Raw genomic sequence first — 21019 nt, 5'->3', positions numbered from 1 at the left:
AACAGCACTGAAACATTTTGGCTATTGAATGGAAATTTTTGCTGGTCAGTTTGTTGTCTTTTAGCGTATTGAAGTGTCTGTGAGTGTGATTACAATCAGTGTTATACAAAAAGCGCTTTCTGGAAATCTTACGAAAGTACGATGAAAATATTACTCTTAATCAGAAACAACTCACTGATTCAATAGGAATCCCATCGATATTAAGGACGATAAAGACGATACTAAGAACGTTGTATCAACTACGAGGTTATTTAGCGTCGATGAAATTGATGATAGCGAGATGATATTTGGCGAGATGAGACCGAGTATTCGCCATATATTGCCTGACATTTGCCTTATGGTTGGGGAGAACCTCGGGAAAAAACTCAACCAGATAATCAGGCCAGGCAGGAATCGAACCCGCACCCGAGAGCAACTCTTGATTGGCAGGCAAGCGCCTTAGCGACTGAGCTCCGCCAGTGGCTATGTATGTATTACCTTTCATGAATCATGTATTTCAATAAAGAAAAATGCTAATAGATGCCGACTGAGCTCCGCCGGTGACTATGTATGTATTACCTTTCATGAATCATGTATTTGAATAAAGAAAAATGCTAATAGATGCCGACTGTGCTCCGCCGGTGGCTATGTATGTATTACCTTTCATGAATCATGTATTTCTATAAAGTAAAATGCTAATAGATACTGTATATAAGTCAAAATTAATATACCCGCGGTTCTGGTAAATACGTGGATTACACGTGGTACCTTGAACAGTGTCTTATCAGGGTTTTACTGTATTAACCCAGAAATTGGAACCACTGGGGTAGAAATGTGATTTTTGTTTCTGTGTGTTCAGAAAACATTAAACATTCATCATTTATACATGCAGAGTCCCTACAATATACAAATTTTCCGAGAGCACCTATTATTTGATTTTGAGACTTTCTAAGCGGTGAGTCTGTGTGCCCATATGTTGCAACTCAGCACTGCTGCTATTGGCTATTGCTGATAAGCAGACATACCTGCAAACATCAGGAAGTTTGAGCGCGACTGTAGTTAATTATTATTTATTTAGTATCTTTATATTCTATACTTCATTTCAAAGTTGCTGTAATTTCTTAAGATGTCACTTTAGAAAAAAAATGTTTCAAACAAAAATTTCCCGATATGTTGAGAACTGGAATATCCGCCAAAAAAAAAAAAAGTTCCTTCACTCCATTCAAAAGCCCAATGGATTGCCTTCCATGACGAAATCTGAAAGGCCTCCTCTAATGAGATTTAGAAAAATCAGTATTGAAAAGTGGACATACAAAACATATGAAGATAGTTGCACTACAGAAGATCTTCCCAATATGCACAAAATGCAACATAGAACAAGCTTCACCATCTCACATCTTGTCATGTTTAGAGCTTACTCCTGACTACATCTATAGAGACCCAAAGAAGGTTGCACACACCTGTTGGAGCATTATATCATGAACTTGGTTTAAGGACCTCGGGATAAGGAAGAAGGTGGAGGAGGAGGAGGAGGAGAAGAAGAAAAAGAAGAAGAATCAGCATTTAGTTTTATTGATTCATTGAAGATAACTTACTTGCAACACTTCATGTGAGCCACCTTGTATAAACTGTATACTGTAACTGTAATAATAAACAGTTATTCATTGAACTGTATAAAAACAGTATAGGCTACATTACAGTATATAAACATATATAAAAACTGTGTTATAAACCAGCCATCGCCAACTGGCTTCAGCAGTAGTTCTGAGCGCCGAATCATTGGCTGAGGAGGGAATATTGTGCAGTGTGTCGAGACAACCCAACACATTCGCTTCAGGGCACAGTGATGGTTGATCGGCAAAGCTCGGAACTTGGGGACTTGTGTCTTTGCACGTGGCTAAGCGACGGGACTTGTGTCAACAAACTCCCGCTTCCAGCACGGAGGTACTGCCAGGTCTGCTGGAAAAGTGGTTTCTGGTTGGAATAACATATTGATAGTATTATGGTAGGTTGAAACACCTAATTTTATAGCATATATATCGGTATAGGCTGTAATAAAAATAAACGAGCAGTATATCAAATTTAGGCCTACTGTTCTGCTCTGTACCTACATTTTATTACAGTGTATGACTACTTACGTTCGAAGATTTTTCAAACCCATAACTTCTTCGCCTGTTAGTTAAACATGATTTGAAACGAGAAAAACTCATTTGCACCTCACATGAATATTTTCATTGTCACTGTTTTCCGTTCGATTTTCAGCAGTTGCTAGCTGATCTCGTATATGAGAAAGATAAGTATATCCTAAATTTTTCTTGAAAATAGTTTCTAATTTGTGTGTCACAACTAAGGCAGGTCCCTCTACGACTTGATCCATGGCTATGGACAAATTTTCCACCAATTTAAAGGACTGCAATGTCTTTTAATGAATGCCCGTTTCCAACCTCTAGTTTGTGTGTGGCACAACTTACAAAATATACACTCTCCATTCGAAGAAAATAATGTATCTCCTCCGAATTTCTCTACGAAATTCTGTACCTAAAATTTAAAAAATGTATTTCCAAACTTCTATAATATCCATTCGAACAACACATATTTTCTAATTTCTCAAACAGACTGTTTACCTGTAATTCTCTTAATGTCATTGGCGCACTTGCAGCGTGAGCTTTGTGTATGTCGTAGGCTCGTCTCCACTATTAAATATTTCAACAACAACATGTTAAATTGTTTACTGTTAACATCCCAACATGTTGATTGAACATGTTAATGCTAATTTCATTTAACACATTGTCCACACTGTTAAACGCGTTAAACTTGACTTTCTTTGCGTAGTCCACCATAAACAGTCTATGAGATTTTAATGTAGATAGTGTCTTATTTTCAAACCTTGGACAATGGAGTCAGATGATGATTTGGCTTTTGTAATTGCCTCTATTGCTTGTTACAAGGCCTTGAAAAGGAAGAAAATGAGAATGTGGGTGGGGCAATATCTTAGTAAAGACACTATGCAGAAGACATTCTAAACGAAGTTGAAGATCGATTTGAATTCAAAAACTTGCTGAGAATGTCAGAACACGATTTTAATATAGTGCTGCAAAAATACTTACTGTTACATCAAAGAAAGGCACAATTTAAGAGCAGCCATTTCATCTCAATTAACCCTTAAAAGCCTGAATTATTTTTCTTCAAGTTTTTTCGTTTTAGACTAATTAAATGGATGTAATTGAACACACCAATGCTTTTGTTTTCAATTGTTGAAGCGAATATGTGGAATTCCAGGGCGTTACCATATGGTAATGCTAGGTCATTATGTTGTCAAATCTTAAAGAATGAGTTGTTGCCTTATAATGACATCTTTCAAGCAATTTATTGAACTTAACTGAACTTTAGCATACAAATAATATATTCATCACTCATTCAGTGTTCTGCCCAAGGTCAGATCTTTCACTGCAAACCCAGCATTCTCCAATGTTTCCTATCTTCTGCCTTCCTGTTCGTCTTCTCGCATGATCCATATATCTTCATGGCGTCTATCATCTGATATCTTCTTCTGCTCCGAACTCTTTACCATTCACTCCCGTTCACCATTCCTTCCAGTGCATCCTTCAGTAGGCAGTATGTTCTCAGCCAGTGACCCAACCAATTCCTTTTCCTCTTCCTAATCAGTTTCAGCATCATTCTTTCTTCACCCACTCTTTCCAACACGGCTTCAATTCTTATTGTCTGTCCACTTAACACGTTCCATTCTTCTCCTTATTCACATTTCAAATGCATCTATTCGTTTCTTTTCACTTCGTCGTAATGTCCACGTTTCTATCCCACACAATACCACACTCCATACAAATAATACAAAAAATACAAAAATAAGAAAATTACTTTCACAATACCTGAACAAATATACATAATAGAATTATTGTCACAAAATACTCATATGAACAAAACACATTTTTGTAACATAACGTTTTACATAAATTTTTTGTGTGATTTTCACATATTTCGGTAGTAAGGTAAAACATTTCTTATGATATGACAAAAAACATGAGCTACATCAAATTTTGAGGAAGCTGTATGTCGGAAAAGCATTCTCACTAGCACATCGCTGTCTTTTGTTTCCAGGTATCAGAATCACTTATGTTCCATTCCATCGTACCTTATATAATCAGATGTTCTGTGAGTGACGTCCAGAAAGTAACTTTACCCTGAGCCGTTTAGAGAAAGAAACACAATTTCATGAAAAGATTTATTGGAACAGATACAGCAATTGTTGAACTATTTTTCAACATATTTCCCACTGGAACTGAGAGATTTGTCATACCGTGGGAACAACTTTTGTCCCACGTAGAAGTCTCCCGTCTGGAATCGGAACCAGTGAGTGACAGCCGTTTGCACCTCTCTGTTGATACCACAGTAACAAAAAGTCTCAATTCAGGTGGAAATATGTTGAAAAAAATAGCTCAACAATTCCTGTATCTGTTCGAATAAATCTTTCCATAAAATTGTATTTTATTTCTGCAAACGGCCCCAGAGAAACTTACATTTTGGACACGTCTCGTAGCTCCAATATCGCTGTATTTGGAAGTAGACGGTCACCCCTTGCCTTTTGGGATGCTCCCCGTCTTCAAATCTCCCATTTGAATTCTAATTCATTCAATGGTGATCCAGATCTTCTACTTGGCTGCCAAGCATTTTGTATAGCTACATCTAACAACCATGTGAACATGGGCTAAAACAGTTTTTACATAGATAAAGCGAATTTTTATAATGAAAACAAAATTTGTCATATCTCTGTCTTTAAAAGTCACTCTCTGGAGAAATCGATTGAACTGTTATAACACACTGTTTTATCCACTTATGTTTCCCTAATGGCACCATTTCCACACATTGCAATGTTGACGGTATTATTCTCTTTCTGTCACAGATGACTCTTCAACTTCCTCTTCTTCTATAAAAGGAATATCATCTGGTGCACCTGTTCTGTCGCTATTAACAAAAATAACCCCAGCTTCAGTACTCTGTTTCCTTCCACTTAGGTTGTCGAACATGCCACCCTCTACATCTGCAGAGTTCTCGTCAGATACAAAGTTGGGCTTTGGTGGCTGTATGTAGAATGCTCTAATTTTTCGTTTTCTAATTCCAAAAGTATCTCATGCACTTTCACGCAATGTTTGTAACATACATTTTGTTACTTGTACTTTCTTGCAACTCCTCCATCTTATTGTTAGTAGCAAGAGAGCACAAAGAATGAGTGACAACATATTAGCCTAGTGTTACCATATGTTAACGTAAGAAACAATGTATTATATCCACAACAATGTTACTGATTGTAAACTTATGCTTGATGTACATGAATACTCAATCAACAATAAGTAAAATACCACAACAAACATTACAATCAAATTAATCAAAGTAACAAATACATTATCTTACTTCTTGTTGCTCTCCAAAATTGCTGCTGAGAAAGCAACATCTAAATCGCGCAGCTGCTCTTGCCCAACTGGTACAATAAATTTGTAATTTCATAATGTAATAAGAAAGAACCAATCATGGAGCTTGGATTCACAAAGAAAAATTCCAGTTTTATTAATTAAGGATGTGTACGAAGCAAGTTATATTCCTTTGGTAATGCTAGGTTAAAATGGGTTAAAAAAATTACAGCGCGATCGATTGACTACCATAGGATCTACGACATGATAATGTTAAAGGGGCGGGTAATACCGTATAATTATTCTTTCCGAAGTTTTACAAACGTTAACATACATCACCAAATACGATCGTTATTGACGTCAACATAGCATTAACGTTTAGCTTACGAGCAGAGTGCGAAAACTCTCTATTGTATTCTCGAGAACTGTTAAATAATAATTCCAGTTCTCTAAAACAATCAGCCTTCTTTGTTTTGGCCCTGTATTCTTTTGCAGACACATCCCACAAACAAGGCCTTTCCATTAGTACATTAATTTTAATCCAACGTATTTTCTTTCGTCCATTCCATTACTTCGAACAACTTACAGCCAACACTAAGGACTAATCAATGATGGTATAAAACTGATCAAGATACGCGCCACAAAATTGGAAGTTAGTTGTTGCTATGGAAACTGTACGAACTTTGCCGAACTGTACCGACGCTGCACGAGCAAATTAATTGACTTGACATGTTTTCAATTGCTGCTGGAAAACATGCCAACATGTTAAAAGTATTAACTTCAACATATTCAGTCAACATTTTAAGTCAATTGAGACTTGAAATGTCTATATACGTGTTAAATTCAACATGTTATATTTAACATGTTGTTGTTAAATGTTTAATAGTGGAGACGAGCCTGTACGTGTAACCGTACTCATGGTCACGACACACAAGTCCCCAAGTTCCGAGCTTTGCTGATCAGTATATATATATATCTGAAGGGAGAACGCACGAAAGGCAACTCCGAACAATTCGGCTTTGTGGGAAGAGTAATTTCTATTCACAGAATATAGAGAAATGTTCACGTGCTTGGTTTGTGGCGAGGAATTAAATAATCGAAAGAAATTTAACCCACAACGCCATTATTCCACTTGTAACGAGAATGATTAAGAGCAATATGAGGGAGGAGAACGAATTGTTTTCATCGAACAATTAAAGGAAGCCCTGCAGTTAAATTTAACATTTAAAACAGTCCTATCACAAGTATTTGAAGAATTTCCCAAGGATCTTTATATGGGATTTGAATTTACATACCAGGGACCTGTTTCATAAAAGTAATACATTATGAATTATTGTTTATTTAACGACGCTCACAACTGCCGAGGTTATATCAGCGTCGCCAGTGTGCCGGAATTTTGTCCTGGAGAAGTTCTTTTACATGGTAGTAAATCTACTGGCATGAGCCTGTCACACTTAAGCACACTTAAATGCCATCGACCTGGGCCGGGATCGAACCCGCAACCTCGAGCATAGAAGGCCAGCACTACACCCACTGCGCTACCGAGGCCGACGTAATAAATTAATAGTATTACTAAAAAGGTAATAACATTAAGTAATATTATTATTGTTCTGTTTCATAAAAGTATTAATAATATTATTTATTTCTGTAAATGCTCATAATATTACTAAAATAAATATAAAATAATATTAGTAAAGCATTTCATAAAGGAGAGAAGGTTTTAAAATTTATTAATATTATTACCTTTAGTTTCATGAATGTATTTTAACTACTAATTTTATTATTAGTAAAAAGTAAATGCAGTTTAGGGTTAGATTTTGAAGATAAAACAGTGGAAACATTTCAAATGCATAATTCTGACTCAAATAGTGATGTCTCTTCAAGCTCTTTTCACTTCTTTTCCCCATTTTAAAAAGTAAGTTACCAGAGACAAAATTAATGATCATCTCTCCATACTTACAAATAACTTGCCACAGGCGCCAATGTAAATGGACTAGGTTGAAATTGAAAGTCATCAAATCTACTACAGTACCTGTTTTGCTTAAAATGAGAAAAAAATAGACGGATTTTTTTTTTATCTAATTGGGAAAGAGGAACAACTGGAAATGGTGAAACCTAAATTACTGGTACAGAATAGAATTGTTATAAAACAATTATGTTTTCCATTATTTTATGTTGTCATTTGAGAGATTGAACTCGACGTTTTTCCCTCCTTTCACGTTATCATTTTTTAAATTATAATTATTCAGAAATATATGCCTAGGCCTAGTAGTCACAAGTTTCTCCAATTGCTTTAAGAGCAGTTTTAAAATAACATAAGATATCTACATCATAAATAATATTAACATTTCCTGTATTGAAATGTTTTTTCAATGTATATGACAACCTGAATTTATAAAATTGTACATACTCTACACTAATTGACATAGTGAAGATCTTGATGAGCCAAGATCTTGTATAGGCCTATATCAACAAGTAGATCTGTTACAAAATATATTGGCTACTTTAAACCACCCCTATTGATCACCTAAAAGTAACTTGGGAGATCTTTAAGTACCTTCAATTCCACATCACAATCTTTAAGTAGAGCATATTTGGATTTTGTACAGTCAGGCAACTTCTTGAGAGCACTACTTACAATATAATCAGCAATAAACAGTTAAGGCAATTTTAGTATTTTTATTCATTTCATTACATCAGTGCGGTTTTAGGCGTAATAGGTGGACTATTGACCAGATTTGTTTGTATTCGACAGATGTTGGAGAAAAAATGAGAGTATAAGGGTACAGTACATCAGATTTCAAAAAGGCATATGGCCCGGGTAAGAGAGAAGTTTTATATAATATTCTTATTGAATTTGATATTCCCAGGAAACTAGTTTAATTAATTAAAATGTGTGTCAGTGAAACTTACAGCAGAGTCCGTATAGGCCAGTTTCTATCTGATGCTTTTCCAATTCACTGCGGTCTAATGCAAGGAGATGTAGCCTACTATCACCTTTACTTTTTAACTTCGCTCTAGAATATGCCATTAGGAAAGTTCAGGATAACAGACAAGGTTTGGAATTGAACGGGTTACATCAGCTTCTTGTCTATGCAGATGACGTGAATATGTTAGGAGAAAATCCACAAATGATTAGGAAAACACGGAAATTTTACTTGAAGCGATAGGTTTGGAAGTAAATCCCGAAAAGACAAAGTATATGATTATGTCTCATGACCAGAATATTGTATGCAATGGAAATATACAAATTGGAGTTTTATCCTTCGAAGAGGTGGAAAAATTCAAATATTTATCTTGGAGCTACAGTAACAAATATAAATGATACTCGGGAGGGAATTTTAATGCAGAATAAATATGAGAAATGCCTGTTATTATTCGGTTGAGAAGCTTTTGTCATCTAGTCTGCTGTCAAAAAATCTGGAAGTTAGAATTTATTTAACAGTTATATTACCGGTTGTTCTATATGGTTGTGATACTTGGACTCTCACTTCGAGAGAGGAACAGAGATTAAGAGTGTTTGAGAATAAGGTTCTTAGGAAAATATTTGGGGCTAAGAGGGATGAAGTTACAGGAGAATGAAGAAAGTTACACAATGCAGAATTGCACGCATTGTATTCTTCACTTGACATAATTAGGAACGTTAAATCGAGACGTTTGAGATGAGGAGGGCATGTAGCACGTATGGGTGAATCCAGAAATACATATAGAGTGTTAGTTGGGAGGCCGGAGGGAAAAAGACCTTTGGGGAGGCCGAGACGTAGATGGAAGTATAATATTAAAATGGATTTGAGTGAGGTGGGATATGATGATAGAGATGGGATTAATCTTGCACAGGATAGGGTGGGCTTATGTGAGGGTGGCAATGAACCTCCGGGTTCCTTAAAAGCTATTTGTAAGTAAGTATGTAATTCATTTCATTATAACATTAATTTTCTACTACACATTCAAACTTCTCAATATTTTCTAGGAAAGACTTCACCGCATAAGTAGGCCTACTTATGTTGTCATTGCATTACTGAATTATTTATTTTTAATGCCAGGATCATTTTTGTGCGTTTATTTATTTACTCTTGTACCAATATATATTTTTTTAATTTAAAGTATTTTTATATAAGTACTTGCACAGTACCAGTACTCCAAAGTACCAAAGTATAACGGAACTTGAAATTGCGATAAGATACTTTGTAAGGACTATTAAACCTGTCGTTTAGCTGTCATCAAAAGCTTTCACTGCATAAATTTTTGATATGGTACTTCTTTAATTAACGAGGATGCACGCACACACTTCTGTGACTGATACACTGTTTTTAGGATTTCGAACTTTGCATCAGCAGAGATGTGAACAATTAGGAATGACAAATGTCTGTTCACAATATTTTAGATTCATCAAATTGTTTGTTTTAAATAGATCAACTGTCACAAATGGCAGAAACAATAACTTCAAGTTGCAATGATTTATAATTCTTTCTGAAATAAATTGTCTCCCAAAAATTTATACATGTTACAATTTACTCTATTGTTGCTATTAAACACGGTATATCGAAGCCTGTTTTATTCAATATTTGAAACTAATATTAACAGAGAGATAATATAAAAAGCTGTAGCTGTAGAACAGTGCTTGGTTATGTTTGTCTCCTTAACCTCAAATCATTTATTTATGACGGCTGCAAACGATAGAAACACACTACAACCACTGTTTACCATGCATGACCATCCATGACTTAATGTCATATAGAATGCGGTCATTAAGAAATTAATATATATCTGTGTGTGTCTAATGCCTACCCACTTCACTTGCGTGATTCGGATTCCGCATACTGCGGATAGATGGCAGGACTGTGACCCATTTTTAAATTACACACCACTTTGGCAGGCCACGTTATGTATGAAGTGTATCTGTGAAGAGGTATGTTGTGTACTAGGGTGAGTGTATGTTAAGTGTTTGTTAAAGTGTAGTGTAGGGAATGGGTGAGGATAATGATGAAGGTGAAGAAGGGAGAAGGGGAAACCCGATGCCAGAACATAGTCTATATCTGTCGAATAGCACCAAGGGGGCCGCAAGGTTTAATGTCCCCATCCGACAAACGAATCACTATCAACAGTGACATATGCCTTCCCTTCATATGCACTGCGGAGAGATTTGGGATTTAACCTAGGCATATTGATGCACAATTTAGTGACTAGAAATCGTGCACCATCATCTCTCCTAGTCCTGAGGTAGAAATTTTACAAGAAAATTTCCTACCCCTCTGGAAATCGAACCCGGGCCGGCTAGTCTGGAGGCAGACACACTACCACAGAGCTAACTTGGTGGACGAAACTAATAATATTACTGTATGTATTTCATGAGTTGTACAAAATGTTTATGAAACAGAATTTTGTCAATTAAGAGAATTATTTCATGACTGTAATAATATTACTTAATATTATTACTGTGTTTATGAAACAGGCCCCAGGATATGAAAAAAACTTCAGTCGCATTTTCACATTTTTGGTACACCATTTCCTATTGACTGTAATATTGTAAATGCTGAATACAAAATGAAAATTATTGATTTGCAAAATGACATAGAATTGAAAGATAAATTAAAATGTAAAGATAACTTATTGAGTTTTATAATACATTTCCCCAAATAAAGATTTCCTCGTTTACATAGGCTCGCTGCCCAAATGTTAGGTATGTTTGGAACCACATATGTATGTGTGAGCAGTTATTTCCCCTTTTAAGGTTCCTTAAAAGCCATTTGTAAGTAAGTAAGTTATTTCCCCTTCTGACAATTACCAAATTCTATCACAGTAGCCAACTTTCTGACCATAATTTACAATGCATCTTTTGACTGTGTTCTACACGAACAATGACACCTAAAATTGACAACTTAGTGAGGGAAAAACAAATGAAAAAATCCTGGCAAGCCAATGTTAAGATCAGCCAAAATATTTTATCAAAATAAAAATAATTAAATAAGAATAAAGATTTGTTATATTTATAATGTGAGATACAAAATGGATACAGTAGCCTAATTAATTTTAGTTATCGACGAAACTTGAACAAAAGAATAGTATGACATGACTTAAATATTAGTAATAGGTTCAGTTTTGTTTAATATTTTGTCACAGTGAAAATATATTATATGCTGGTATTTTCTCAATTACTTTAAAATAAAAAAAAAACTACCGGTACTTACTTAAAAAATGTTGTAATATGAAACAGAAAAGTACACTACTATGCTTGCTGTATTAAACTGAAAAATGATTTACATACATACATACACACACATACATACATACATACATACATACATACATACATACATACATACATACATACATACATACATACATACATACATACATACATACGTGTTCTCCCAAGGGCAGATCTTTCACTGCAAACCCAGCAATTTCCAATCATTCCCATTTTCTGCCTTCCTCTTAGTCTCCGCATATGATCCACTTATCTTAATGTCATCTATCATTTGATATCTTTTTCTGCCCCGAACTCTTCTCCCGTTCACCATTCTTTCCAGTGCATCCTTCAGTAGGCAGTTTCTCCCTAGCCAGTGACCTACTAATTCCTTTCTCTTTCTGATAAGTTTCAACATCATTCTTTCTTCACCCACTCTTTCCAACACAGCTTCGTTTCTTATTCTGTCTGTCCATTTCACATGTTCCATTCTTCTCCATATCCACATTTCAAATGCTTCTATTCGCTTCTCTTCACTTCTTCGTGATGTCCATGTTTCTGCCCCATATAAATGCCAAACTCACACAAAGCACTTCACTAGTCTCCTCCTTAGTTCTTTTTCCAGATGTCTTCTTTTTTTATTATATGCAGTTCCTTTTAAAACAAATAAAGTGCATGTCTTTTAAGTGTTTATTTTTGTTATAATCATTAGAGAATGATTAAAAGGATTGTACAAGTGAAAGGACGTCACTGCCTTTACCTGATTCCTCCCTCCACCCAACTCTTGCTGCACAGTTGGAGTCTAAGAGACAGAACTGAGCTAGAGAGCAAACGGTGCCTGCACCATAGTGCACTGAGATGATGAATCCTGTTATGAATCCATATTCAAGTCTCTCAATTGGTGTCTTAACGAGTAGGAACTGTTTTCTAAAATGATTGTACAAAAAGCTAAATGCAAAGTATGATGTAATTTGGATATTCATATTTTTGCAGACGAGAAACTGGAAGAGTACCAGTAATTGTTGTTGATGGCTCATCATGCTTACGATATCTCTATGGATCTTTGGATTGGGTTTTGGGTGGACAATTTAAAGAGTATACTGAGAAATTACTGAAATTTGTCACAGCATTTGAGTCGCTAGGAGCAAAGCTTGTATTCTATTTTGATGGTGCAACAATTGAAAGGAAGAGACCAGTATGGATTCAAAGAAGATTGAAGAGCCTACAAGATGTTTATAAAATATTCGATTGCCTTAACAAATGGAAACGTTTGTCATATGTTGATCAAAGTCTTTTCCAATTACCGGCTGGTCTGGGAGGCATAACAAGATTTCTCTTCAAAGATGTATGCGGTTGTGAGGTGAGTACAGTATGTTTTTATGTGAATTATAATCCATCATAGTAGTAATTTTTATTCAGAAAGTTTAACAAGAATGTGTTGAATTGTTTTTAATGAATAGCATACTGTTGGCTTAATGAATTATACATAAACTTTACACATTGGGAATGTGAGTTCAAATCCCAGAAATTCCATGCAGAATTTATAGTGGAGAAAGATGGTGTTAGGCAGATTTTCTCTGAGTAGACTGCATTAATAGTCACCAGTGTAGCTCAGATGGTAGCATGTTTGCTTGCTGATCCAGAACTGTGCTCAGATGTGGATTCGATTCCTGTTTGGGCTGATGTTTTCCCCAACTGTAAGATAAATATCAGGTAATCCCAGGCGAATCTTTGAACTCATCTCTTCAAATACCATCTCGCTATCACCAATTCCATTGACGCTAAATAAGCTATTTAGTATAGCGTCGTTAAATAATGGACTAGAAAAATACTGTACACTAGTTCCCTGTTTCATAATTTACTAATTAATAATAATAATAATAATAATAATAATAATAATAACTAGGAACCGGGTCTTTATGCACTAATAACATTTAAAATATGCATGCAACTATGCTCTAAAGAATGGGAAAATGTGCACTAAAAATGAAACAATATGCACTTAAAAATGTATTAATATATGACTTGGGTTTGACCTGTGTAAGAAGTAGTTGTGGTGTGCTATTCTTCTGTCTCTCCTTTGCTGCAATATGTGCAGCAGTTCTTGAATGTTGTTCAAGCTGAAATTTCTTCTCACATTTCACTTCCTTTGATCAAACTTGACAGTACACGACAACACCCTCTGTTGAATAGTCACTATTATCCGACACCCATTGTTTTTTTTTTAAATACGCACTGCTAGACTTTTCTTAGGCATTTTCGTAAACTAAAGCTTAAAGGAAAAAGTAACACACTACCTGAAGAGACCTATCAAGATCAACCCTCTGGGAATACTGTCTGCTATGATGGTCAAAGGAATACAGGAAAATCCCACTCCCTCCGTTTCGAAGTAGCTTAGCTATAAAAAATACTTCTGTATATTGTAAATGGTAAAAGCAAAGTCCCGTTACTCGAAGACTAGGAAATAGCAACTGGCAAGGAATATCCAAAACACAGGCAAAATCGAATTATTAGAGGATAGGCCTATTGAGATTGTCCTTAATTTCAAACATACTGTATATATCGAAATATGTTATGTTTAGAATATGCAATAATGCCAATAATCCTCGAAATATGCATTTGCATATATACGTATGCAGTTTTAAAAAATCCGGTCCCTAATAATAATAATAATAATAATAATAATAATAATAATAATAATAATAATCTTATTATCATTAGGGTTACCATGAGAAAAAATTCTATAGGAGGACATGGAATCTAAAATAAGAGGACATTGCTAAAAAAAAAGGGGTCTTTTTAAAAATTGGTGTGAACAAAATTAAAGATAAAAATAATGGCTCATCTTAGTCAGTTTTCTCACTAGTTACTGGATCAGTATTACATTTGTACTTATCGGTGGAGCCCACTTTGTGCAGAAGAGCCTGAAGAGACAAATTTATATCTTGTAGCAAATAACTATGGAATTGCTCACAGAGCATGTCCTTGAAATTATATTTCACCATGACTCTCCATTAGCATGCAGCTTCGTTCTCTTGTCTATTGAGCAGATATTAGGGAAAATACTCTCTCAACACTTCCATTGTGACTTGGGATAGAGAAATAGAACTGGCATATTTTTTAAAGTTCTGAAAAGTTTCAGTGCTCGCAGAACTATTGGAATTGAAGAATTTCCAGTATTGTTTATCTGAAGTTAAATCTTTGTCAAAATTAACTTGATTGGCATATCTTTATACATTGCAGAATTGATCAAGTAGCTTAGAATCATGAATTGTGACATTTTTAGAGTGTAAGAATTCAATGCATGTCAATAGGTCATCATGGTTTATGTTTTTTATGTGCTCCAGCTTCAACCATTGAAAGCAGTTAAATTTTTTCATAGGTTTTTACTATTCGTTTGGATATTCTAGGCACAATATCGCACATTATTTAATATTCATATTAATTCTAGTTGAAATGTGAAATGTCAGACATTTGGAAATTTTAAAAAATGGCCTTCCAGACAGGATAAAATGATTAAAAAAGAGGACATGTCCTCCTTTTGCCAGACGGATGGTAACCCTAGTTATCGTCCCCTTGCAGCCAGTGTTATTCTGACAAATCACCTAAGTAGGAAACTCATTAAAAGATAATAATATGAGATTTTTTATGTAAGTTGTAGTAATGTGATGTACGCGTTGTTTTATGTTTATTTTATGTTTGTTTTTCACTCCAGGTATTCACGTCAATACGAGAGTGCGATGAAGAAATAGCAGAGTATGCACACAGCAGGCATTGTTTTGCAATTCTTGGTCAAGATACAGACTATATCATCTTTGACGGTGCTCAGTATTATCTTTCTATGATGAACCTGAACCTTTTAGCTATGACGACACTAAACTACAACCGATGGGCTCTTGCAAGACATTTACGCATACATCCCAATCAGCTGCCCATTTTAGCATCATTAATTGGCAATGATGTCGTTCCTGCAGATGATCTCAAGGTATAATTTTTCAACAATTTCGAAACATTTCCTAGCTCTGTTTAACATATTGCCTGTTATTACTTCATTCTAAATAATTTATAATGGTGATGTCAGATGTCCTCTGTGGTCTAATGGTTACCAAGTTAGGGTGACGGACAGTGGGTTTGGAAGTTGAGGAGACCAAGGCGTGACTGATGAGTGTGTTCATTTTATGTATTAAAAAATATAGGGCCTGTCACGTACTTCATTACCAAGCACCCAATTTTTAGGTTTTAAGAAACTAAATTAGGTTTTCCAACCTAAGTTTAACGATTTTTTTAGAATTTTAAGTCTTATATTTAGGAATTTATAGGATTTTATGGGGAGGAGGGAAGCAACATATGTACTATTAATATATTACAAGTGCAAGTACTGTTAGACTTACATTCAAATATCCATTATTATAGGCCTAACATTATAAATCTAGGAAGTTGCCCGATGATTCACATGGTGATGATGGAATGTTTTACGGAACTATTTACCAATATTAATGCATATTAATATTTATACCCGGTAAGGTTTATCTTGTCTCAGTAGCAATAAAACCAAGTCCCTTCAAATGAGGGTGGAGATTATAGGAGGGTTGTAAATTTTCAGTATTCCTTTCAAAACCTTGTTGTTGTGCAGGCTACCGGAACTCAATTTCTTGAAAGACAAGCTCAGTGACGGAACTACACAGTACAAAGAGAGATATTTTGTAATTTTATTTTGCGCTACAGAATGTATCAAATGGTCCCTTCCGCCACTGGATGGATGGACGGCATCGCTCCATTCCCCCATCGCCATAACAATACAGACGAAGTAAGACATATCTCCTTTCTCTCTCTTTTCACAGTGAGACAAGATACATCACACATACTTTAATAGTCTATTATGTTCACAATACAGCGGTATCTTCTTTAAATTATTATACCCGCAAACCACTCATTTAAGTAGTGCTCCTACAATGAATTAGGTCTCTTTAGGCCATTTTAAGTGCAAACCTACGAATTAGGTCTTTTTAGGTTATATTAAATTTAAGAATGTTATTCGTGTTTCGAGAGTAAAGAGATAGCAACAGAATAGGTTCGAACCTAAGAATCCGGGACTTGCTAATTACTGTTACATAGCCTACTTGAACAATAAATTCATTCGATGATCCTCTTTCTTCGCAAACTGATCAATTAGGTCACAACATACTGAACAACTACTACTAGAAGAAGCTTGAGACAAATCTGCATTTATGTCTAAATTCTCAATATATTTAATATATTGTATAGTCCTGCGCTGTGGCTTCGTGGTCAAAGCATCCTGTCTAAGACTCACGTTACGGAATGCATGCTGGTTTGAGTCCTCGTGGGGGAAGAAATTTTCTCATGAAATTTCGACTAGTGTATGGGACCAATGCCTACCCAGCATCATGATGGACTTGGGGAGCTACGATAGGTAGTGGAATCTGGTTGCAAAAGCCAGCTATAATGGCTCAGGGGGATCATCGTGCTAACCACACGATACTGCCATTCCGGTTGGATGATCATCCATTCTCCACCTCTGCTTCGGCATGTGAACGTGAGGCCAGCAGCTGGCTAGTCGGTCTGGGCACTTGAAGGGCTGTGGCACCACAGGTTATTATTATTATCATTATTATTATTTATTATTATTATTATTATTATGATTATTATTATTATTATTATTATAAATGATTATGTCTCGTGACGAGAATATTGTACGAAATGGAAATATAAAAATTGGAAATTTATCTTTTGAAGAGGTGGAAAAATTCAAATACCTGGGAGTAACAGTAACAAATATAAATGATACTCGGGAGGAAATTAAACACAGAATAAATATGGGAAATGCGTGTTATTCGGTTGAGAAGCTTTTATCATCCAGTCTGCTGTCAAAAAAACTGAAAGTTAGAATTTATAAAACAGTTATATTACCAGTTGTTCTTTATGGCTGTGAAACTTGACTTTCACGTTGAGAGAGGAACAGAGATTAAGAGTGTTTGAGAATAAGGTGCTTAGGAATATATTTTGGGCTAAGAGGGATGAAGTTACAGGAGAATGGAGAAAGTTACACAACACAGAACTGCACATATTGTATTCTTCACCTGACATAATTAGGAACATTAAATGCAGACGTTTGAGATGGACAGGGTATGTAGCACGTATGGGCGAATCCAGAAATGCATATAGAGTGTTAATTGGGTGGCCGGAGAGAAAAAGACCTTTGGGGAGGCCAAGACGTAGATGGGAAGATAATATTAAAATGGATTTGAGGGAGATGGGATGTGATGATAGAGACTGGATTAATCTTGTTCAGGATAGGGACCAATGGCGGGCTTATGTGAGGGTGGCAATGAACCTCCGGATTCCTTAAGAGCCAGTAAGTAAGTAAGTATTATTGTAATAAATAAATATATCTCGTGACACAAAAGAAAAATAACAGGAACACCTGCAAACAAGAGAAAAAATTTACCAACATAAAGGAAAACTTTGACACAGGGAGAGAAAACTAACAATACGTTACACAATTTTCTAAAACCAAGAAGAAAAAGAAAGAGAGAAGGAGAAAGAGAGAAAGATTACCAATACTGTCGAACATAGCCAAAAGCAACCATGACTAGCAGTACACTTGTCAGCGGTGAGTAGAACATCTCAAAATTAGGCTCCTCTCGTACATTCTAGTTAAGTTTAAAAACTCCCTTACCCAGCTATCTTATTGGTTGAACTGCTGTTGTCATGTACTGTGGAGGAGAGTGATATAGCTGTCTCCACTCTCCCACTCTCGCATAGAACTGCAGGCTGCTAGATGTTGATTGTACAGGTTACAGCACTACCTGTTATTTTTCGGTACAAATTTTTTGTACTATCTACAGTATAGCGAGCGGGCATCATCAACTGGATGTGGTCGACTTGACATAACTTACATCTTAGTCGTATTGAATAGTAAAATTAATATAAAAGGAAAAATGTCCGTCATTTGCTATAACTTGTCCGTGATCTTTTTTTTTTTTTTATTGGGTTATTTTACGATGCTGTATCAACATCTAGGTTATTTAGCATCTGAATGATATGAAGGTGATAATGCCGGTGAAATGAGTCCGGGGTCCAGCACCGAAAGTTACCCAGCATGTGCTCGTATTGGGTTGAGGGAAAACCCCGGAAAAAACCTCAACCAGGTAACTTGCCCCGACTGGGATTCGAACCCGGGCCACCTGGTTTCGCGGCCAGACGCGCTGACCATTACTCCACAGGTGTGGACTCCGTGATCTTAGTTGAGCTGGAATTAATACTGTCATATTGTATTCTGGTAAAGTATTAAGGAAGGCACGGCCTCCCTTGTCTCCCTTGAAAATCTGCTGCTGCAAGATAGCCATTTATTCTTGTTTTGCAGATTTAAGTCAGGCTAGGGGCAGTGAATTTTAAATTATGATAAAATCCTTAGCATTTTAAGTAGTCCATTGTCGTGGATTCTGTGGGTTGTAAAGGAATCCTATCTCTGATAAATGGCTTGGGATAACATTTATCGAATATTTTTCGACACTTAATAACTTCTATAATTAAGAGCTTTATTAGGTAAAATGCTGCTGCATTGTCTATGACTCTCTGCCCATGCTGGGATAGTTTCTTGATTCTGCATCTGAAGAAATCCGCTGGTTTGGAGTTAAAGAAATAGTCAAGCCAAGTTTGTAAAGTATCATCATTATCGAAGGAGTTCCCTTGAAGATTGTTGGATAGAGAACGGATAATCTGGAAATCTGAGGCTGCAAGATCGGAAAAATATGGAGATGTGGATTCACCTCCCAACCAAGCTCCTGGATAACTGCTTTTGTTATGCTAGCAGAGTGCAGTCGTGCATTACCGTCTTGCAGCAGCACTTGATGCAGTCTTTCTCAGTCATTTTTCTGCAATTAGGTACTGCCTCAAGACATCGGAGTTATTGGCAATAAATGTCAGCAGTTATGATTACATTCCTGGGAAACAATTCTTAGTATACTACGCTTTCTTTATCCCACCAGACGCCTAACATTATCTTCTGTGGCTGGACACTACAAGTATCAGTCAGGTTTCAGAGCAGAACACAACACAAGCACTGCTCTACTTAAAGTGACCAAAGACATTCGTGAAGCAATCGACTCTAATAAAGTAACAATATTAACACTTCTTGACCTTAGCAAAGCTTTCAACTCTGTAAATTTTGACCTGCTCACCCATAAATTGAGAAATCTGTATTTGTCAGAGACTGCTGTGAGTTGATTCGAATCCTACTTACGGGAAAGACAACAATGTGTTGTATCCGGGAATCAGAGCTCCTTCTGGCTTGACATAACATCAGGTATAGCACAGGGGTCGGTACTCGGACCATTGTTGTTCACAATATATGTCAATGATATTACATCTCTTGTAAGGCATTGTAACTATCACTTGTATGCTGACGACCTTTAATGCTACATCTCTTCCTGCTTAGACCGAGTAAACGACGCTATAGACAAACTGAACGAAGACATTGACTCGATTGTGACATGGACAAAGAAACTCCATCTTAGAATCAATCCTGGAAAGACACAAGCAATTATATTAGGACACAAATGGCAAACCGACGCTGTAAAACACCTTGACATTTCCCCCGTTAAAGTAAGTACAGTGCATATCCCTTTCAGTTCTTCAGTAAAAAATCTTGGCATTCACATATGGATAATAATCTCAACTGGTACCTGCAAATCACAGAAACCTGCAGAAAAGTATATTCGATTATTCATGTGCTAAAAAGGATAAATGTTCATCTCCCCTCTTGCTTAAAAAAGTCCCTTGTGCAGACACTTGTATTTCCCTATTTTGACTATGCTGACATTTTACTGACTGACCTCTCCAGCGACAACAAAACGAAACTTCAACGTGCTCATAATTTGTGTGTACGTTTTGTAAGCAATGTTCGTAAATATGATCATATTACCCCATCCCTGGAAGCAATAGGTTGGCTTAAACTAGATAAGAAAAGAAATTTACATTCACTCCTCTTTCTCTTCGAAACCTTGAACTCTTCTATTCCTTCGTACCTGTCGTCTCGCTTCACTTACCTTTCTTCCCACACCACAATCTGAACACACACTCTCATCATGAAACAATACTAACAATACCATCCCATCGCACCTCCTCATACTCATCCTCTTTCACAATAGCCCTGCCAATGCTCTGGAATTCGCTATCTGCTAGCATCAGGGACTGTCGAAATAAAATTGAATTCAAACGCAAACTTACTAGGCACTTGGTCAGTAATTGATTTCTTGTAAATAGTTTCCTTAATCTATCACAAAATATTTCAATATCCAGTAATTTCATCACTATACAATTTTGTTATTCTAGGTTTAATTTGTAATTCAGTAAATACAGAGTGATTTATATAGAACTGACACATTTCTTTCATTAATTGTTTCAAAAC

At 35.9% G+C, this 21019-nt stretch overlaps 1 protein-coding gene across 4 annotated transcripts in view; it reads left to right on the top strand.

Moving 5' to 3' along the window:
• Window positions 1-21019, top strand: part of LOC138698179 (constitutive coactivator of peroxisome proliferator-activated receptor gamma-like) — a 101068-nt gene that overhangs the window by 34944 nt on the left and 45105 nt on the right. For all 4 annotated transcript variants that reach the window (XM_069823927.1, XM_069823929.1, XM_069823928.1 and 1 more), the window contains 2 exons: window positions 12583-12949; window positions 15305-15574. In XM_069823927.1, coding sequence (XP_069680028.1) covers window positions 12583-12949; window positions 15305-15574 — 637 coding nt within the window. The remainder of the gene's footprint in view (window positions 1-12582; window positions 12950-15304; window positions 15575-21019) is intronic.

This window comes from Periplaneta americana, chromosome 4, assembly GCF_040183065.1.
Source record: "Periplaneta americana isolate PAMFEO1 chromosome 4, P.americana_PAMFEO1_priV1, whole genome shotgun sequence".
Lineage (NCBI taxonomy): Eukaryota > Metazoa > Arthropoda > Insecta > Blattodea > Blattidae > Periplaneta > Periplaneta americana.
The sequence above is the reverse complement of the archived record's forward strand: the minus strand, read 5'-3'. Positions and strand labels throughout refer to the sequence as shown.